Below are 15,542 nucleotides of genomic sequence, written 5' to 3'. Positions count from 1 at the left end.
ATGATTTTTTTGGACTATTGCCAATTTTTCCAGTATTTCTGTAAATTTTAGCACTGTTTGAACATAGCAGTTATTTTTATAAAATTGCCTTTAGCTTTTATCCTTCCTCACAAAGTATATATTTAAATATGAATCACAATCATGCAGAAAAGAGGGCAAGGAAACCATCACGTTAGTGGAGAAGTAAATCACTAAGGCCTTTTATAAGATCCAAGTAATTAATTGGAGCCTGAAGAGAAATAATGTGGGTTTGGACTCAAAAATTTTTCAGAAAGGAATGAACATTCTCATGTGAACAGTCCATTAGAAACCATCTACAGTTCATGCCAACTCTGTCTGATGAGAAGATAAGGTTGCTGAGTAATTAACTGTATTTATATTGTGCTCTGTTGTTTGATGTTATTTTCTTTCAGGTTTCACAGTTTATAAAATACTGTGGGTTCAAGGGATTAGGGCCTGAATGCACAAAAGGAGTTACGGGGTATAATGCTCAGAATCACAATGCCCAACTTTTAGACACCTAGAAAATCACTGGGATTCACAAAGCACGAGTTAGGCACCTAAGTTCCTGTACAACGAGTGGGAAGAGATAGGCACCTTAGACCATGATTCATAAATGCCAGCATACTAGGCAAGGAGCCACGAATAAGAGGAGTGTGTGTTCTCTCTCCCTTAAAGAGTAATTTGGACTGAGAGAGCAAGAGTGCACAAGTATGCGAATAAGTCTATAGCCTAGTGGTTATAAACTCACGTCCCACATGGGATGTGGGAAACCCAGAATCCAAACCCACTGCACCAATTAATCTTTAATTATTTATCCAGAGTGCAACAGCTTTAACAGGATAGATTGAGGGAGCCCCACATATGAAAATATCCCTTAGCCCCAATGGTTAGAGCACTCACTCACTCAAAAGTTATGAGGGAGGTTGTCCTCCTTCTCCTTTGCTCCCTCCCCAAGATGTTCTGTGTAAACTTGCCTGAGTACATCAACAGCTAGGATTATCTACAGAACCATATTATAAAATAGTTAGGAGATTAAAAGCTTTATTGATACATTCAGAGAGATGAAGTAGCTCAGAACAGGAACACCTGGGAAGTACATGTTCTCGTATAAAGGACAGAACATTACTGTAGCTGGAGGCTGGATTATTGCAATTGAAAACAGATGAAAAAAGGCATAGTAAAAACTACTTGCTTACAAAATCAGACATAAAAATACACTATTACTGAAAAATCGCTTACTTTCTCATTTTTACCATATCTTTATAAAATAAACCAATTGGATGTAAATATTGTACTTACATTTCAGTGTACAGTATGTAGAGCAGTATAAAGAAGTCATTGTCTGTATGAAATTTTAGTTTGAACTGACTTCGTAGCTTTTTATGTATCCTGTTGTAAAACTAGGCAAATATCTAGATGAGTTGATGTACCCCCTGGAAAAGCTCTGTGTACCTCCAAGGGTACACATACCCCTGGTTGAGAACCACTGTATTATGTAAGGTTAGACAAACACCTGTCAAGGATGGTCTAGATAACACTTAGTCTTGGAATGAGTGCAGGGGACTGGACTAGATGACCTCTCAAGGTCCCTTCCAGTTCTACGATTCTATAACAAGACTGACAGGCAGGATATAGCTGCGCTGTCACCTTTATTTTTTTGTAAAGTAATTGGGATTAAAAATGGCTGTAAAATGTACTTTGAGCTTGGGATAGTGTCAACAGGTAAAAACTAGGTTTTATACAGTCCCCTAGTAGGCTAAATCTCTCACTTTCCAAAACAGCTCTGACGGTTAGAGTAGGAGGGTGTATGGAAAGAAATTTACCAGGCTGATTAACACTCTTGCTTATAGTTCTCTATCATATCTGCTGTCATCCATTAACATGCTATTTAAATCAATGACATATTAAGACATGTTTGGTACAGTCAACAGCAGTCAAGGGGATTATGGAATGGTATTAATGAGTGCTGCATGAGGCTCATTCTGTCCTCCCTATTCTTGCTTTGCCAGAAGGATGGGAACTACACGTGAGATTCTGAGAATAGGTATTTAATGCCAGGGTAAGGAGTGCTGTCAAGGTAAAAAGCAGAAAAAAATTGTGACACATTATTAGAAATATTAAATACCAATCTATCTAAGATATTTCAGGGTGCCTATCGCCTTACTATCTAAGTGCTGAAGCAAATATAATCTAGTCTCTCACTGTATAACAGTCTAGTGAGTATAATTTTATTTTTATAAAAAGGATATTAAACCCTTCAATTTGATGGACAAGAGGAGTTCTGCAGAGGCCTTCGCCCTGCTGTGTGCTGATAATGAATTATTATAGAAATAGAAAAAGTATATCTGAGGGCAAGCAGAATAATACAGGTATTAAGGGATCCAGCCAAAAGAGTTAGATTAACTATGTGTACCTGAAAAAAAAAAGGTTTCAGAGTAGCAACCGTGTTAGTCTGTATTTGCAAAAAGAAAAGGAGTACTTGTGGCACCTTAGAGACTAACAAATTTATTAGAGCATAAGCTTTCGTGAGCTACAGCTCACTTCATCGGATGCATCCAAATAAATTTGTTAGTCTCTAAGGTGCCACAAGTACTCCTTTTTTTTTTTTTAAAAAAAAGAAGATTTAGAGGGAACAGCTATGCTATAAAGAATTCTGAAAAGAATGTAATGGTAATCAATGCTGCAACGTTGTTTGTGCTAGTGTGAAATGCAGGAACAAGATGATACAATCTTAACATAGGAGAAAATGTTCATAGAATTTTATTTATTGTTTAGAGATTAATTAATAAATGGAATAGGCAAAGATAGCAAAACAAATAAACAGGTTTACAAATTAGGTACACAGTGAGACACACGTACCCAAACACTATTATTGTGCTCTGATATTATCCTTTCCAAGACATATCTGTCACCATATTTCAATTCACTAAAGAGTTAGGAGGGTAAAGGTAAGTATCAAAGGTCTTGTTCTACACACTAAATGAAACATTCATCAATTCATGTGAGGAGATTATTAGTTCACCCATGGACTTCTCTAAAGCTTTGCTCAAGTGTTGAAGAATTCTATTATCATAAGATTTATAAACCACTCTTCCCCGGGATGGGAAAAAAAGTTGCCCAGGACATCGCATGGGAATCAATCTATAAAAACTGATGTAAAGCCATGCTTGTGATTTGGCAGGAGGCACTCTCCTTTTTGACTCAGTAATGACCAATATCCCAGCATGGTGACAGTAGCCAGTGTCAGTGGAACTATGATTCAGAAAAAGTGATACAATATAAAACTGAGGTCCTGACTGCTCAGTATTTTCACAAGAATAGCAGTGTTAGACCTTCTATCCCATCCATATTCTAATCTGTGTAATTTATTTTTCTAAACATTTCTGCATACTGTTGAAGGTACAAAATGGAGTCTACATCTCAACAGTGGATGATACGAACGCTGTATTTATATTTATACAGCGGGCCAAAACCTCAGCTAAATTGGCAGAGCTTCACTGCAATTAATGTTTTCGAAATGCATTAAAATCAACGTAGCTTCACCAATTTACAACACCCGAGGATCTGTTTCTATCTGTAAAGTATTTGAGATTCTTCTGGATGAACAGTATTATATACGATAAATACAGAAAAAAAATAATAGACTTCTGGGGGATCTGTATGAATGAAAGGTCAGCCACGAATTCCTAGTTTAGGAGTTGAACGTTGCATTCTAATTCAATATATATGTAACTTCTCCCTAGCTCTGCAGTCAGTTCTTTGATCTGACTTAAATGTTGCCTTGATATAACCTAGTCTGTCTTGAAAACTATGTAGGCTATGGGGTGCTATGAATTAGGTAGGATGTGTCATGAAAAAAATCAAAACACATAGTTGCAGTTTACAGTTATTCCTTTATTTCTTAACTTAAAAATGACACTGATTAGAAATGCACTTTTATAGAACATGTGTCAAATTCACTGGTGACGTGAGTGGGCACAAGTACATTGAGGTCAATGGGGTTGTACCCATCTGTGATCCCATTAATTCAGGAAGTACATAGATGTTACAAATCTGTATGACACATGTATAATAAAAGTCCTACTGAAAAAACACTGACATGCTTTCTAATGAACGTATGTACAAAAGAGATAGAGAATCACACCGTGTGTGGGATTTCCAAAATTGCTAAGGTAATGTAGGAATACAAATCCTATACATATTCACTCAGACTTGTGTTCCTAAGTCACTTAGGTGGTTTTGAAATTTCCACCACATCTCTTCTGAGATATGCAATCTCCTAATGACATATTTAATCATATCCCAAATAGTAATCAATGCAGCAGACTATAATATTTCTTTAGGAGCTGCTCCAGGCTATTGTGTCAATGATTCACAAGGCATGGGTCAATTGAAGTTTTTTGAACCATGCCTTTTAATGCAGGTCATGCACTGAATGTCTTTGGGCCTCTAAGCATTTTTAATGTGTTCTGAAGTATCCTTAAAGAACCTTGTGTCTTGTGAGTTTTCTAGTGAGATCTCTGCAGATCTAGTGTTCAAGCTGAATCACATGGAGTCCCTTGAAATTAAACCTAATAAAATTTCAGTTAGGGTCTGTGACAGGGTGCACCTTCAGCTACCAAGTGAGAAGCACTGCCTAACCTGTTTTTGTGTTGTCTCAGGCACAAACACACATAGTCTGTTTCTTTCCCACCACATATACCTTTAATCCTCTATTTTCAATCAGGAAAAGACAGAGGAAAGGTACCCAGCAGGAGGTCCTTCACACAGATTTTCTCCTTCACCCAGCTCACTCTCTGAGTGCCCTCTTTACTTCCTGTTCCCCCCCAATTATATATCCTCCCCATTACGTAGCCAACTGCCTCATTAGCCCAACTATTGCCACCTAGCGTCAGTAATCCTCACCAGCAACAGGCTGATTTATTCCAATTACGCCTGCAGCCTTTTCTGTGCTGCAGCAAGCTCAGGGATCAGGTTACTACAGCTAACACCCTGTCACATACCTCCACCCTTATTTCAATTGAGACCTTTCCTTGCCTCCATGGGAGGTCTTCTTCAGCATCCAAGCCCTATCCTTTTTACGGATTTGGGGTACTACTAGGGCTTCCTGGCCTCTTTCAGACTGGCCTTCTGTGGGCTATCAGTGAGGGTCTTCTGCCTTCTATTCACAAACGTACACTCAGAGGGTGGAAATTTCTCCCACAGTTCCATCTCAGCCCATAAGTTATCACAGCAATCACATTCCATGGCCCTCTTCTCTAGCTTCTTTTGCTCCTGGCTTGTATCTACTTGAGTAAGTTGTCCTTTCAGAGGCTCAATATCGTGATACCTCTCATCCCCTGACTTCTCTTGCAATAGGCTTCAGACTATTTGGGTTCACCCACCAAGGTCTCATTATCAGGACCCTTGTCTCATTCCTCAGTAGGTCTTTCTTCCAAGGCTTTGCCCATGGCTTGCTCCTCTGGTGAGCCAGAGGACCTTCTGCCCTCCTTCTCCACTAGATGTTTTTGATCACTCCTGGATCTGTTGCCCCCTTCTCAAGTATTTCTTCCTCACTTCAAGATCTCCAATGTGTCGATTCTCTCTGCAGTTGTTGTGATATGTCTAGGGTCATTAAACAGTGCCCCTGGAGAGTTACCTGGAGAACCTGCCATCAAGATTTCTTTATGTGGACCTCATCATTGGGGTCTCTCTCTGTGCCCTCTGCTCTTTTTACATAAGGGAAATAAGAGTCTGGTCAGTTCCTATTATCACTGCATAGGGCAACGACTTTACCACATCCACTCTCTGACACTTAAACTTTCCTTCCATTTCCAGCTTGACAACTGCCACAGGGTAAGTCTTCTTTTCCCCATGTACACAGTGGATTGCTATCATCACCCCCTTCTGTTGCCACTGCAATCTAACCAATGTAGTCTGTATGAGGCAGCATGCGGCTGTCAAATCCCTTTGTGGTTCTCCAGCCTATTTTGATGGGAATTGTCTTTATCCCAGGCCCGCCTTTTACACCAGTGCACCCACAGAACTCCACAAACCCATAGTCTGTGTATAGGCAGTCTTCCTTTTTGTATGTCCTTTGCCACCACATTGGTAACAAACCACTGAGTTAGTGCTAGGGGCACTCTTGTTTGCCTCTTGTATTTCCTTTCCGGGCTTCGATTAATGGGATTCCTCAACAGTCTTTCCCCCATCCCTTGATGTAGGGGGATGGAGCTCTTTTCATGGAAGAGCTGCTTCCACATACTCCTCTGTTAATTTTACAATGTCCTCTAGCAATTCTAGCTGATGGCTTTGAACCCAAACCCTTGCAGCCTTGCGGAGGCTCTATGTAAACTGCTCAAGAATAATTGAGTATTATGGCCCCTGTGTCCTGTCTATCTGGCTTCAACCACTGATTGGCCCAGTCAGATAATTTTTGCACAAAAGCATAGGGATGTATCCTGCAGTTCCATCTGGCAGCTCTAAATTTGTGACACTATTTCTTCAATGACAGGCCCATCCTGTCCAGAATAGCAGCCTTCAGCATGGCATAGTCTTTGGTTTGGTACTCATAAGCCACCTGAGCCTCGCTGGTCAGGTAAGGGGCAAGTCATAGTGCCCAAGTACCTGTGTCCCATCCAGTACAGATAGCTACCCACTCAAAAGTTAACAAAAAGGCACCAGGATCATCCCTGGGACCTTCTTACATAGCCTCAGGCCCACTGTCCAATTTCCAGTTCCCTCATAGGAACTCACCAACCAGTGCAGGGGCTGCTGCTGTAACTGAGACTGCTCTTGGATAAAGTCCTGCAATGCTCATTCCTGCTCTACCTGCCAACCCAGAAGCACTTGCCTCTCTGCCTGCTAGGTCTTCTCTATCTCTTTTTGTTGCTCCACTACCAGCGCAGCATCTCCTCCATTATGTCTGGATCTTCCAGCTATCATACAGGTTGCCTCTCAAGCCTCCATCTCTCAACTGAGAGAGTTACAATCCCAGGGCATGTCACAGGGCACCTCTTCAGTTACCCAGTGAGCAGCAATGCCTAGCCTGTTTTTGTGGTCTCTAAGTCACACCTTTAATCCTGTTTCTAAACAGGACAGGACATAGCACAGGTGTACAGATGGAGGCCATTCACATAGCTTCGCTATTCCAGTTAGCTCGCCCTTGGAGCTCCCTCTTTACTTCCTGTTCCTCCCAATTATATATCCTCCCCGTTATTGACTCAATTGGCTCAGTAGCTCAACAATTGCCAACCAGTGTCAGTAACCTCAACCAGTAACAGGATGATTGATTCCAATTAAACCTACAGTTTTCTCTGTGCTGCAGCAACCTCAGTGATCAGGGAGCTACTGCTAGCACTGTGTCACAGGATCTGACAAGGATTCAGAGTTTTTCTTCTTTTAAAATAATGAAAATTAAAGGAAAATAAATGTACAAACCCTTGTTAAAATGATAAAGGGTTTGTGTAAACCTTCTGGTGCCAGAAACTTCAGAATTAAGGCTTTTCATTTCATCCTTAATTACTGTGTTTAGATAGTTCAGGAATCTGAGAAGTGCAAGTACAATAAGACTTCACCTAATATATCGATACTGTCAAAGATTAGGAACAAGGATGATGAGTTTATTCTAGGTGGAATATGAGGAAGCTATAAAATGTATATGACATAATGCAACTATTTTTCCTTTGTCATTTTGTAACACTTTCTTTCATTATATTGTAGCATATAAAATCCCTGACAAAAGTCAATACAAAATAAAAGCTGTTTGACTATTGGAATATTTAATTACATCAATATGGGTGAAATTAGAATCTTACCAGTAGTTTAACTTTGTTTTTAATATGTTTTTAAGGGATTGTATTTTTACTCCAAACTTGACAAACAACAGCAATTTAGACTGTTAATATCCCTGTGTTATTTCCCATTAATACAATTTACCTTTGTATTCGCAAGTATATTTTCTATACCTCTAGATCAATTACTTATATAACCGCAGGTATAGTCAATTGTGTATTGTTCTACAAAGATCCTTTTGAAACATAAATAAATGGTTGTATGGGAAAACAATTCTGAAGAGAAGTGGAAAAAGTTCCCTTCTACCATCATTAAAAACTTCACATTCCACTACCCAATAGTAACACTAAGCAATAGTAATATTACAAAGGCCTTCATGGTAATAATATTCTGCCAGCCCTTCTCAGACTTCTTGAGTTGTAATCTATTTCTCAGTGAAATACAGTAAAGAACAAAAGTAGAAGGTAACAAATACACTTAAAATGTAATTTAGCTAAAAAATAAAATGGAGCAACTTAAATATTTGGGCAAGTTGAATTACTTCAGTTAAATTTCACAGTCTACAGATGTTTGCTAGCTACACTGAAATATGAGCTGGAGAATCTTTTCCATTTGTTCCCCTTCTTAGTCACTACTTTTGGTTTTCTCTCAACATCTAGAGGTAATCTTTCAACAGACAGTGCAAGTATGTCAATGCTTAACTACTTCCAATAGCTAAATCTTCGTTGTGACATATTTGGAATGCCCTGCCCTGTGGTAATTTATGAATATACTGAATTAACTCAACAGGAGTTTGTCTGGAAAAAACAGGCAGGAAGGAAACAAACAGCTCAAGATAAGCCTCCACTGAGCAAACACATACGAGTTGATAAGCTACAATGCCAGAACCATTATCTCTGGGGACTCAGGTTCCATCTTCTGTTGAGCCTGAAGGATCGGTTTTGATCAGAAGAGACAAAGCCTGGGAACATAGCAGAACAAGGGAACTATAGTATGGTTTAAAAGGGATTCTCTTTCAACAGAGGGATGGTAGTTGTTGTGGGGAACCAGATTGAGACACAGACCTCCATGAAGGTATCCAAAGAAGTTAGGAATGCCCAGGTTACCACCTGAAGATGGTATGTCTTTAGATAAGATAGACGTGTGTATGCTGTTTGTTGTTTTAAAATCCCTTTTCTCTAAAAGCTTTGTCTTTACAAATAAAATACACACAACTTTTGTTTTAAGAAGGCTGTGTGATCACTATACATAATTGGTCACAGACTCCTGAAAGGAAGAACTACAGGTGCCCAAACTTGGTTGGACCTGCAGGATAAGAACAGTTGATACATGGTGTACTGTGGCCAGGTCCTGGGATGGAGTGGGAGAATTCTATGTTTCTATCCCAGGATAGGTGAAGGAAAAAGACTTGACACCTGGTGGAGAGCACTCAGAGAGTCCATAAAAGGGACAGAAAGGCAGTTACCCTTGTAGTCGTGACACTTATGGACAATGCTGACCATTTATTCCTGAATCATAACTCATTTTAGCTCACATAAATACAGATGGAATACTATAATCAAATGGACAAATTCTCTCTTAAGAAAAGCCTTGTACACTCAGAAACAAAACTATAAAGTTATGGAGTCAATCCTCGCCCTCAGCTAAAAGTTTTAGGGTTGGGAATGGCAGAAAACGATGTGTTCTGCCTGCCTCTCCAGTTCCTGCTGTCCACTTCAGCAACTTTTTCAACATCCCACTATGTGAAAACAGAAGTAATTATACAATCATTGGAAGTTATTTAATAGTACTATTACAGATACTGGTACAAATTCTGGTATCAGAGTAGCAGCCGTGTTAGTCTGTATTCACAAAAAGAAAAGGAGGACTTGTGGCACCTTAGAGACTAACAAATTTATTTGAGCATAAGCTTTTGTGAGCAACAGCTCATTTCATCGGATGCATTCTGTTTAGCCAAATGCAGTTAGATCTTGGAAGAACTGTTTTGTGATAGTTGTGCTGCAGTCCTTTTTGGAAATTGTGGAATAAATGAATGTCTCTTACTAGAATCTTTTCTTCAGTGCAGAACTACGGCTTACAGGACATCCAAGCAAATAAACACATATGGGCCTGATTTTAATTAGCACTATGGCCCTTTTACATAAGCAATGCAAAGGGGCCATAAAGTGAGCGTAAATTATTTTTGTATTTTAGGAGTTTCACCCTTAATTATAAATGGCTTACCATTAATTACCAAGCAATTTATAATTATTAAGGTGATCCTGCTACACATTTTTTATCGCATGCTCACAAACACAATATATTAACTCTGCCTATCTCACTGATAGGCACTTACTCTCATTGCTGAAAGTAACTTCCATTACCTGATCTTGGGATTTCTTTTTCTTCTTCTTCTTGCCCCAACAACCTGAACTCTCTGTATCTTTGCCATTAGCATCACCACACAGTAACCCATCGAGTTCGTCTGTTCCCATCTGCTGTCCCTGAGATGTTTCTGCAGCGAGCCTGTATGAGAGGTTCCTCAAAATGCATACACAGTTTTCAACGGTCTAAAAGGGAGGAGAAAAAGAGAAAAAGGCTAAAAAACCTCTCCTTTTTTAGGTGTGTATGTTGAATGGAGGAACGTAATCAATCTTTGCACATACATTTGTATAACGATATTCTTTTCTGTTTGTTTCTAAGCACTCCCTAGACTATGATTGTTTGAAAGATTTAGAAAACTTAGCAGGATCATAAAGCCTCTTTTTAGTGAGGAATAGAGCTCTGGATAATGTTTTTCAACAACATTGTTACTGTGGTTCTGAATTTCATGCTGAATTCAACATGAGAGAGTAGCAGAGGCAAAAATACGGTAAACAAGATACACACAAGTACAGAATGCACACTGATTACAGCCCCAGCTAGTAAAAAGAAAAATGATGCTATTATTTCTAACTGCATTTATTTCTTGTGTCAATTCTTGTGTCAAAAGCAGTAGTGAGAAAACCTGCGTTTTTGTTTGCAAGAGTACCCATAATTTAATATGCTTATAAATGATCTACCCCTCTGGAGTCTGCAAAGTTTTTCCTGCTTCCATTCAAGTTGCAAATACCTTAGGAATAGCCCCTCTCTCTCGGTATTTTGGCCTTTCTGTGTATGATTCTAGTTGGAACCTGGAAGTGGAGTGGGGCCCATTATAGAAAAAAAATGATGGGGAAAATTTAACAGAACTTCAAATCTCAAAAACAAGTTTGATTTGGACTTTGGTTGAAGGCTAGTTCTTATTTTCTCTAATTTGGTTTGCCTATGTCTAGTAGGAAAAATATGCCCTTCATTTCTTGGGGAACTGAAAACGTGGTTAACCTGCTTACCTTTCAAAGGAAAACTGAAATGCTCTTTAAATAAATCAGTATATACAAAAACCTAAATCTTGGCTCCACCTCCGTGGAGGTGTACATGGGGAGTGGTAAAAACAGTGTAAGTAGGGATACAATTAGTACTACTAGCAGCTACTTTGTGCCATTATTGAAAGGTAGACTATAACCAGTATTTTTCTTAATCAGTTCTTTGCAGAGGATGCATACCAATTGAGTAACATGGGGCCCAGTTCCATGGGGGTTTGTTACACACCGTCATACATGGAGGTTTGGGGGCAGGAGTGGGCTGAAGTTCTGCAGGTCCCCTGGCCCTTCCTTTCCCTAGAGGTAGGCTCTAGGACTGCAGAATTTACTGTCATCCTTTGGCTGGTAATATAGGATACAGAATGGCTCTACTCCTGCTTAGTGGCCTTTGGAAGGAAGGACCCACTTCAGTTGCTCTGGTGGATTTATTATTTGTTATTAAAGTGGCACTACACACGTACTGCACAGCTGCTGGTTTTCTCGATGCTAGTGGATGGGCTTCTTCACTAATCACTTCCATAAAAATGTTTACTAATGGTAAGTTGATTGTAGATTACCACAAGCATGCATACAAGATAGCATGGAACATAGATTCTTTCACAGATTCCATATTTCTTTACTGAATCTATAGGAAAAGTCCACGCACTTTGCTCAGATTAGCATCTGAAAATCCAAAAAATACAGTTAAAAGCACTTCACAGCATGCATGAACTGTGAAATGTACTTGAAACTAATGTTAGATACAATTGGCATTTCTGTGTTAGTGCTTGCAACCACTGTCCTGAAATGTGAAATAATCAATAACATGTCACAGAATTTAAAACACTTCCCTTCCCCATAATATTGATTTCACAATCACAAATATTTTAATTGGCAATTATTTGGAGTTCTTTTAATTATTAAGTAGAACTATTAAGTAGTACCTTTAATCTCTGAAGAATTGTGTTAATATCCTAGTTACTGTACATATAAAATGAAACAAGTATTTTGTAGGGCTGTCAAGCAATTAAAAAAATTAATCACGATTAATCATGCTGTTAAACAATAATACAATACCATTTATTTAAATATTTTTGGATGTTTTCTACATTTTCAAATATATTGATTTCAGTTATAACACAGAAGACAGTGTACAGTGCTCACTTTATATTGATTTTTGATTACAAATATTTGCACTGTAAAAAACAAAAAATAGTATTTTTCAGTTCCGCCATTACAAGTACTGTAGTGCAATCTCTTTATCATGAAAGTTGAACTTACAAATGTAGAATTATGTACAAAAACCCCTGCATTCAAAAATAAAACAATGTAAAACTTTAGAGCCTACACATCCACTCAGTCCTAATTCTTGTTCAGCCAGTCACTCAGACAAACAAGTGTGTTTACATTTGCAGGAGATAATGCTGCCCACTTCTTGTTTAGTGTCACCTGAAAATGAGAACAGGTGTTCACATGGCACTGTTGTAGCCAGCATCACAAGATATTTACGTGCCAGAAGCGCTAAAGATTCGTATGTCCCTTCATGCTTCAACCACCATCCAGAGGATATGTGTCCATGCTGATGATGATGTGTCCATGCTGATCATCTGAGTCAGATGCTACCAGCAGAAGGCTGACTTTCTTTTTTGGTGGTTCGGGTTCTGTAGTTTTTGCATCAGAGTGTTGCTCTTTTAAGACTTCTGAAACATTCTCCATACCTCATACCTCAGATTTTGGAAGGGAGATTCTTAAACCTTTGGTCGAGTGCTGTATCTATCTTTAGAAATTTCACATTGGTACCTTCTTTGCGTTTTGTCAAATCTGCAGTGAAAGTGTTCTTAAAATGAACAACATGTGTTGGGTCATCAACTGAGATTGCTATAACATGAAATATATGGCAGAATGCAGGTAAAACAGAGCAGGAGACATACAATTCTGCCCCAATGAATTCAGTAATTAATTTAATTAATGCATTATTTTTTTAATGAGCGTCGTCAGCATGGAAGCATGTCCTCTGGAATGGTGGCTGAAGCATGAAGGGGCGTATGAATGTTTAGCATATTTGGCATGTAAATACCTTGCAATGCTGGCTACAAAAGTGCCAAGTTTTACATTGTTTTGTTTTTGAGTGCAGTTATATAACAAAAACAAAATCTACATTTGTAATTTGCACTTTCATGATAAAGAGATTATAGTACAGTACTTGTATGAGGTGAATTGAAAATACTATTTCTTTTGTTTATCATTTTTACAGTGCAAACATTAGTAATAAAAATAGTAATATAACGTGAGCACTATACACTTTGTATTCTGTGTTGTAATTGAAATCAATATATTTGAAAATGTAGAAAAATATCCAAAAATATTTAATAAATTTCAATTGGTATTCTATTGTTTAATGGTGAGATTAAAACTGTGATTAATCACAATTAATTTTTTGAGTTAATTGCGTGAGTTAACTGCAATTAATCGACAGCCCTAGGATTTTGGTGCCAGCCTACAGTGGCTGGTATTAAAAAAAATATCATTCACAAATATTTATCACATAGGTGTATCCACAGTTCCCCTTTCTATTTAGAATATGAAGTAAAACTGGTAACTGTGTAGTATCTGTTTGCAAATGTTGATTTGTAATGGCAACCACTGTACTTCCTTACAGTCCACCTCATAAAAACCACTGCATAGCTGTTAGGGTAGCTCATAAACAGATGGCACAGTGTCTCAGAGATAAATTTGCAGAGCTGCATGTGGAAGTTTTCACAGAGCTTCATGCATTGGTGCCTTTCTCAAGCCAAAGTTTCATTTATTTTTTCCTAATAATTTAACAGAAGAGGAGAGAAAGAGAGAGAAAGAGAACAAACTATCCAGTACATATGCAAATACAATTCCAGAGCAGTCATATACAGTATATGGAAACACTGCTCAATAGAAAGAAAATCAAAGAGATTAAGGGCCAAATTCTGCTCTGCTCATGTATCCAGTGCAACCCCATATATATTTTTAAATCTCCTTTTTTATTCCTTGCTTTTCCACTTCTGAAAAGACAAAGATGACAAACCTTGCTATCAATTTCACTGCTCCCAAGAGCAGACTGAATCACGTACAGCAATGCATCAGTAAGTCCATCACACTCCCTCATTCTTCTGCGGGCCTCCTCTCCAGCAGAGCTGACATTCCTACAAGACAACGGTAAGGAGAGTCAATGTTTTCCGAACTTTGTCATTCGATTTCTGTAGCAAAATATTCTCATCATTAACACCCATTTAAAAGAGGGTTTTTTTCCTCTTGTACTTCCTATATCATTGTTTCAGATGAGCAAGTAATGAGAACGGTTGTGAACGAGGTAAGGAAACATAACATGGAGGGGAACAAATTAGAAACAGTTGGTCATCTTAGATGATTTTACAGCTGGAAGGATGCCGATCTTAGGTACATTCTGGACCATTCCTGGACTGAAAGAATCTAAGGCTACTAGAATTTGTGGAGGGATTGTTCCTTTCTCTTAGGAATGAGATTTTATTTTATTTTTTTCAGGAAAAAGTTTTTAACCTCCTCCTCAACCTCACACCCTTTTTTTCAAACTTTGAAAAGTGTAGACGGTTTTCAAAAGTGTAAAGAAATCTGTTGGGGTTGGAAGAGCATCTTCAATAGTGAGGGCTCTTCACCCTCCTGAATAGTGTAACCTAGAATAAAAATATTATCAAAGCGCAATGTGAAACAGTTGGTATTCCTCAGAAATGGTAATCTGTTGCTTTCATCCACTCTTTTTATTTTTCATTTTGCACAAGTGTTTGCTTTTCTCTGTCTCTCATTTTGAGAGAACATTACTGCATCAATCTTGTTCACTAAAAATTGTTCTACATTGAGATATTTAAAATCAACTCATTATAATATTTTTTTGTTTATTTTGTGCTTGTGCCTGAAGGCTTCTGAACCCATTTTACACAAAGATAACTAAAACTACCCAATGACACTATGGCCTAATACTCAAACAAATATTATTATTAATATATGTGTGTGTATACAAAATACATACTTGACAACATCAGCTGACAAAAATCACATTCAGATTTGCACAAATGTGTGTAAGTGATCACAGAATAATAGAAATGCACAGCTGTAAGGGACCTCAACAGTTCACCTCATCCATCCCCCCACACTGAAGCAGGAGCAAGTAAACCTAGACCATCCCCGACAAATATTTTGTCTATCCTGGTCTTAAAAAACTCCAGCGATGGATATTCTACAACATCCTTAGGTAAGCTATTCCAGTACTTAACTATCCTTATTGTTAGGAAGTTTTTCCTAATATCTAACCTAAAACTCCTTTGCTAAAGATTAGGCCATTATTTCTTGAGCTACCTTCAGTGGACATGGAGAACAGTTAATCACTGTCCTCTTTATAAC

General features: G+C 38.3%; 1 protein-coding gene across 14 annotated transcripts in view; it reads right to left on the bottom strand.

Moving 5' to 3' along the window:
• CTNND2 (catenin delta 2) overlaps positions 1-15,542 on the bottom strand; it is a 1,224,220-nt gene that overhangs the window by 128,889 nt on the left and 1,079,789 nt on the right. For all 14 annotated transcript variants that reach the window (XM_038392622.2, XM_043508458.1, XM_038392619.2 and 11 more), the window contains 2 exons: positions 14,194-14,311; positions 10,140-10,325 (listed from right to left, as the gene is read on the bottom strand). In XM_038392622.2, coding sequence (XP_038248550.1) covers positions 10,140-10,325; positions 14,194-14,311 — 304 coding nt within the window. The remainder of the gene's footprint in view (positions 1-10,139; positions 10,326-14,193; positions 14,312-15,542) is intronic.

The sequence above is a fragment of the Dermochelys coriacea genome, chromosome 2 (genome assembly GCF_009764565.3).
Source record: "Dermochelys coriacea isolate rDerCor1 chromosome 2, rDerCor1.pri.v4, whole genome shotgun sequence".
Classification (NCBI taxonomy): domain Eukaryota; kingdom Metazoa; phylum Chordata; order Testudines; family Dermochelyidae; genus Dermochelys; species Dermochelys coriacea.
The sequence above is the reverse complement of the archived record's forward strand: the minus strand, read 5'-3'. Positions and strand labels throughout refer to the sequence as shown.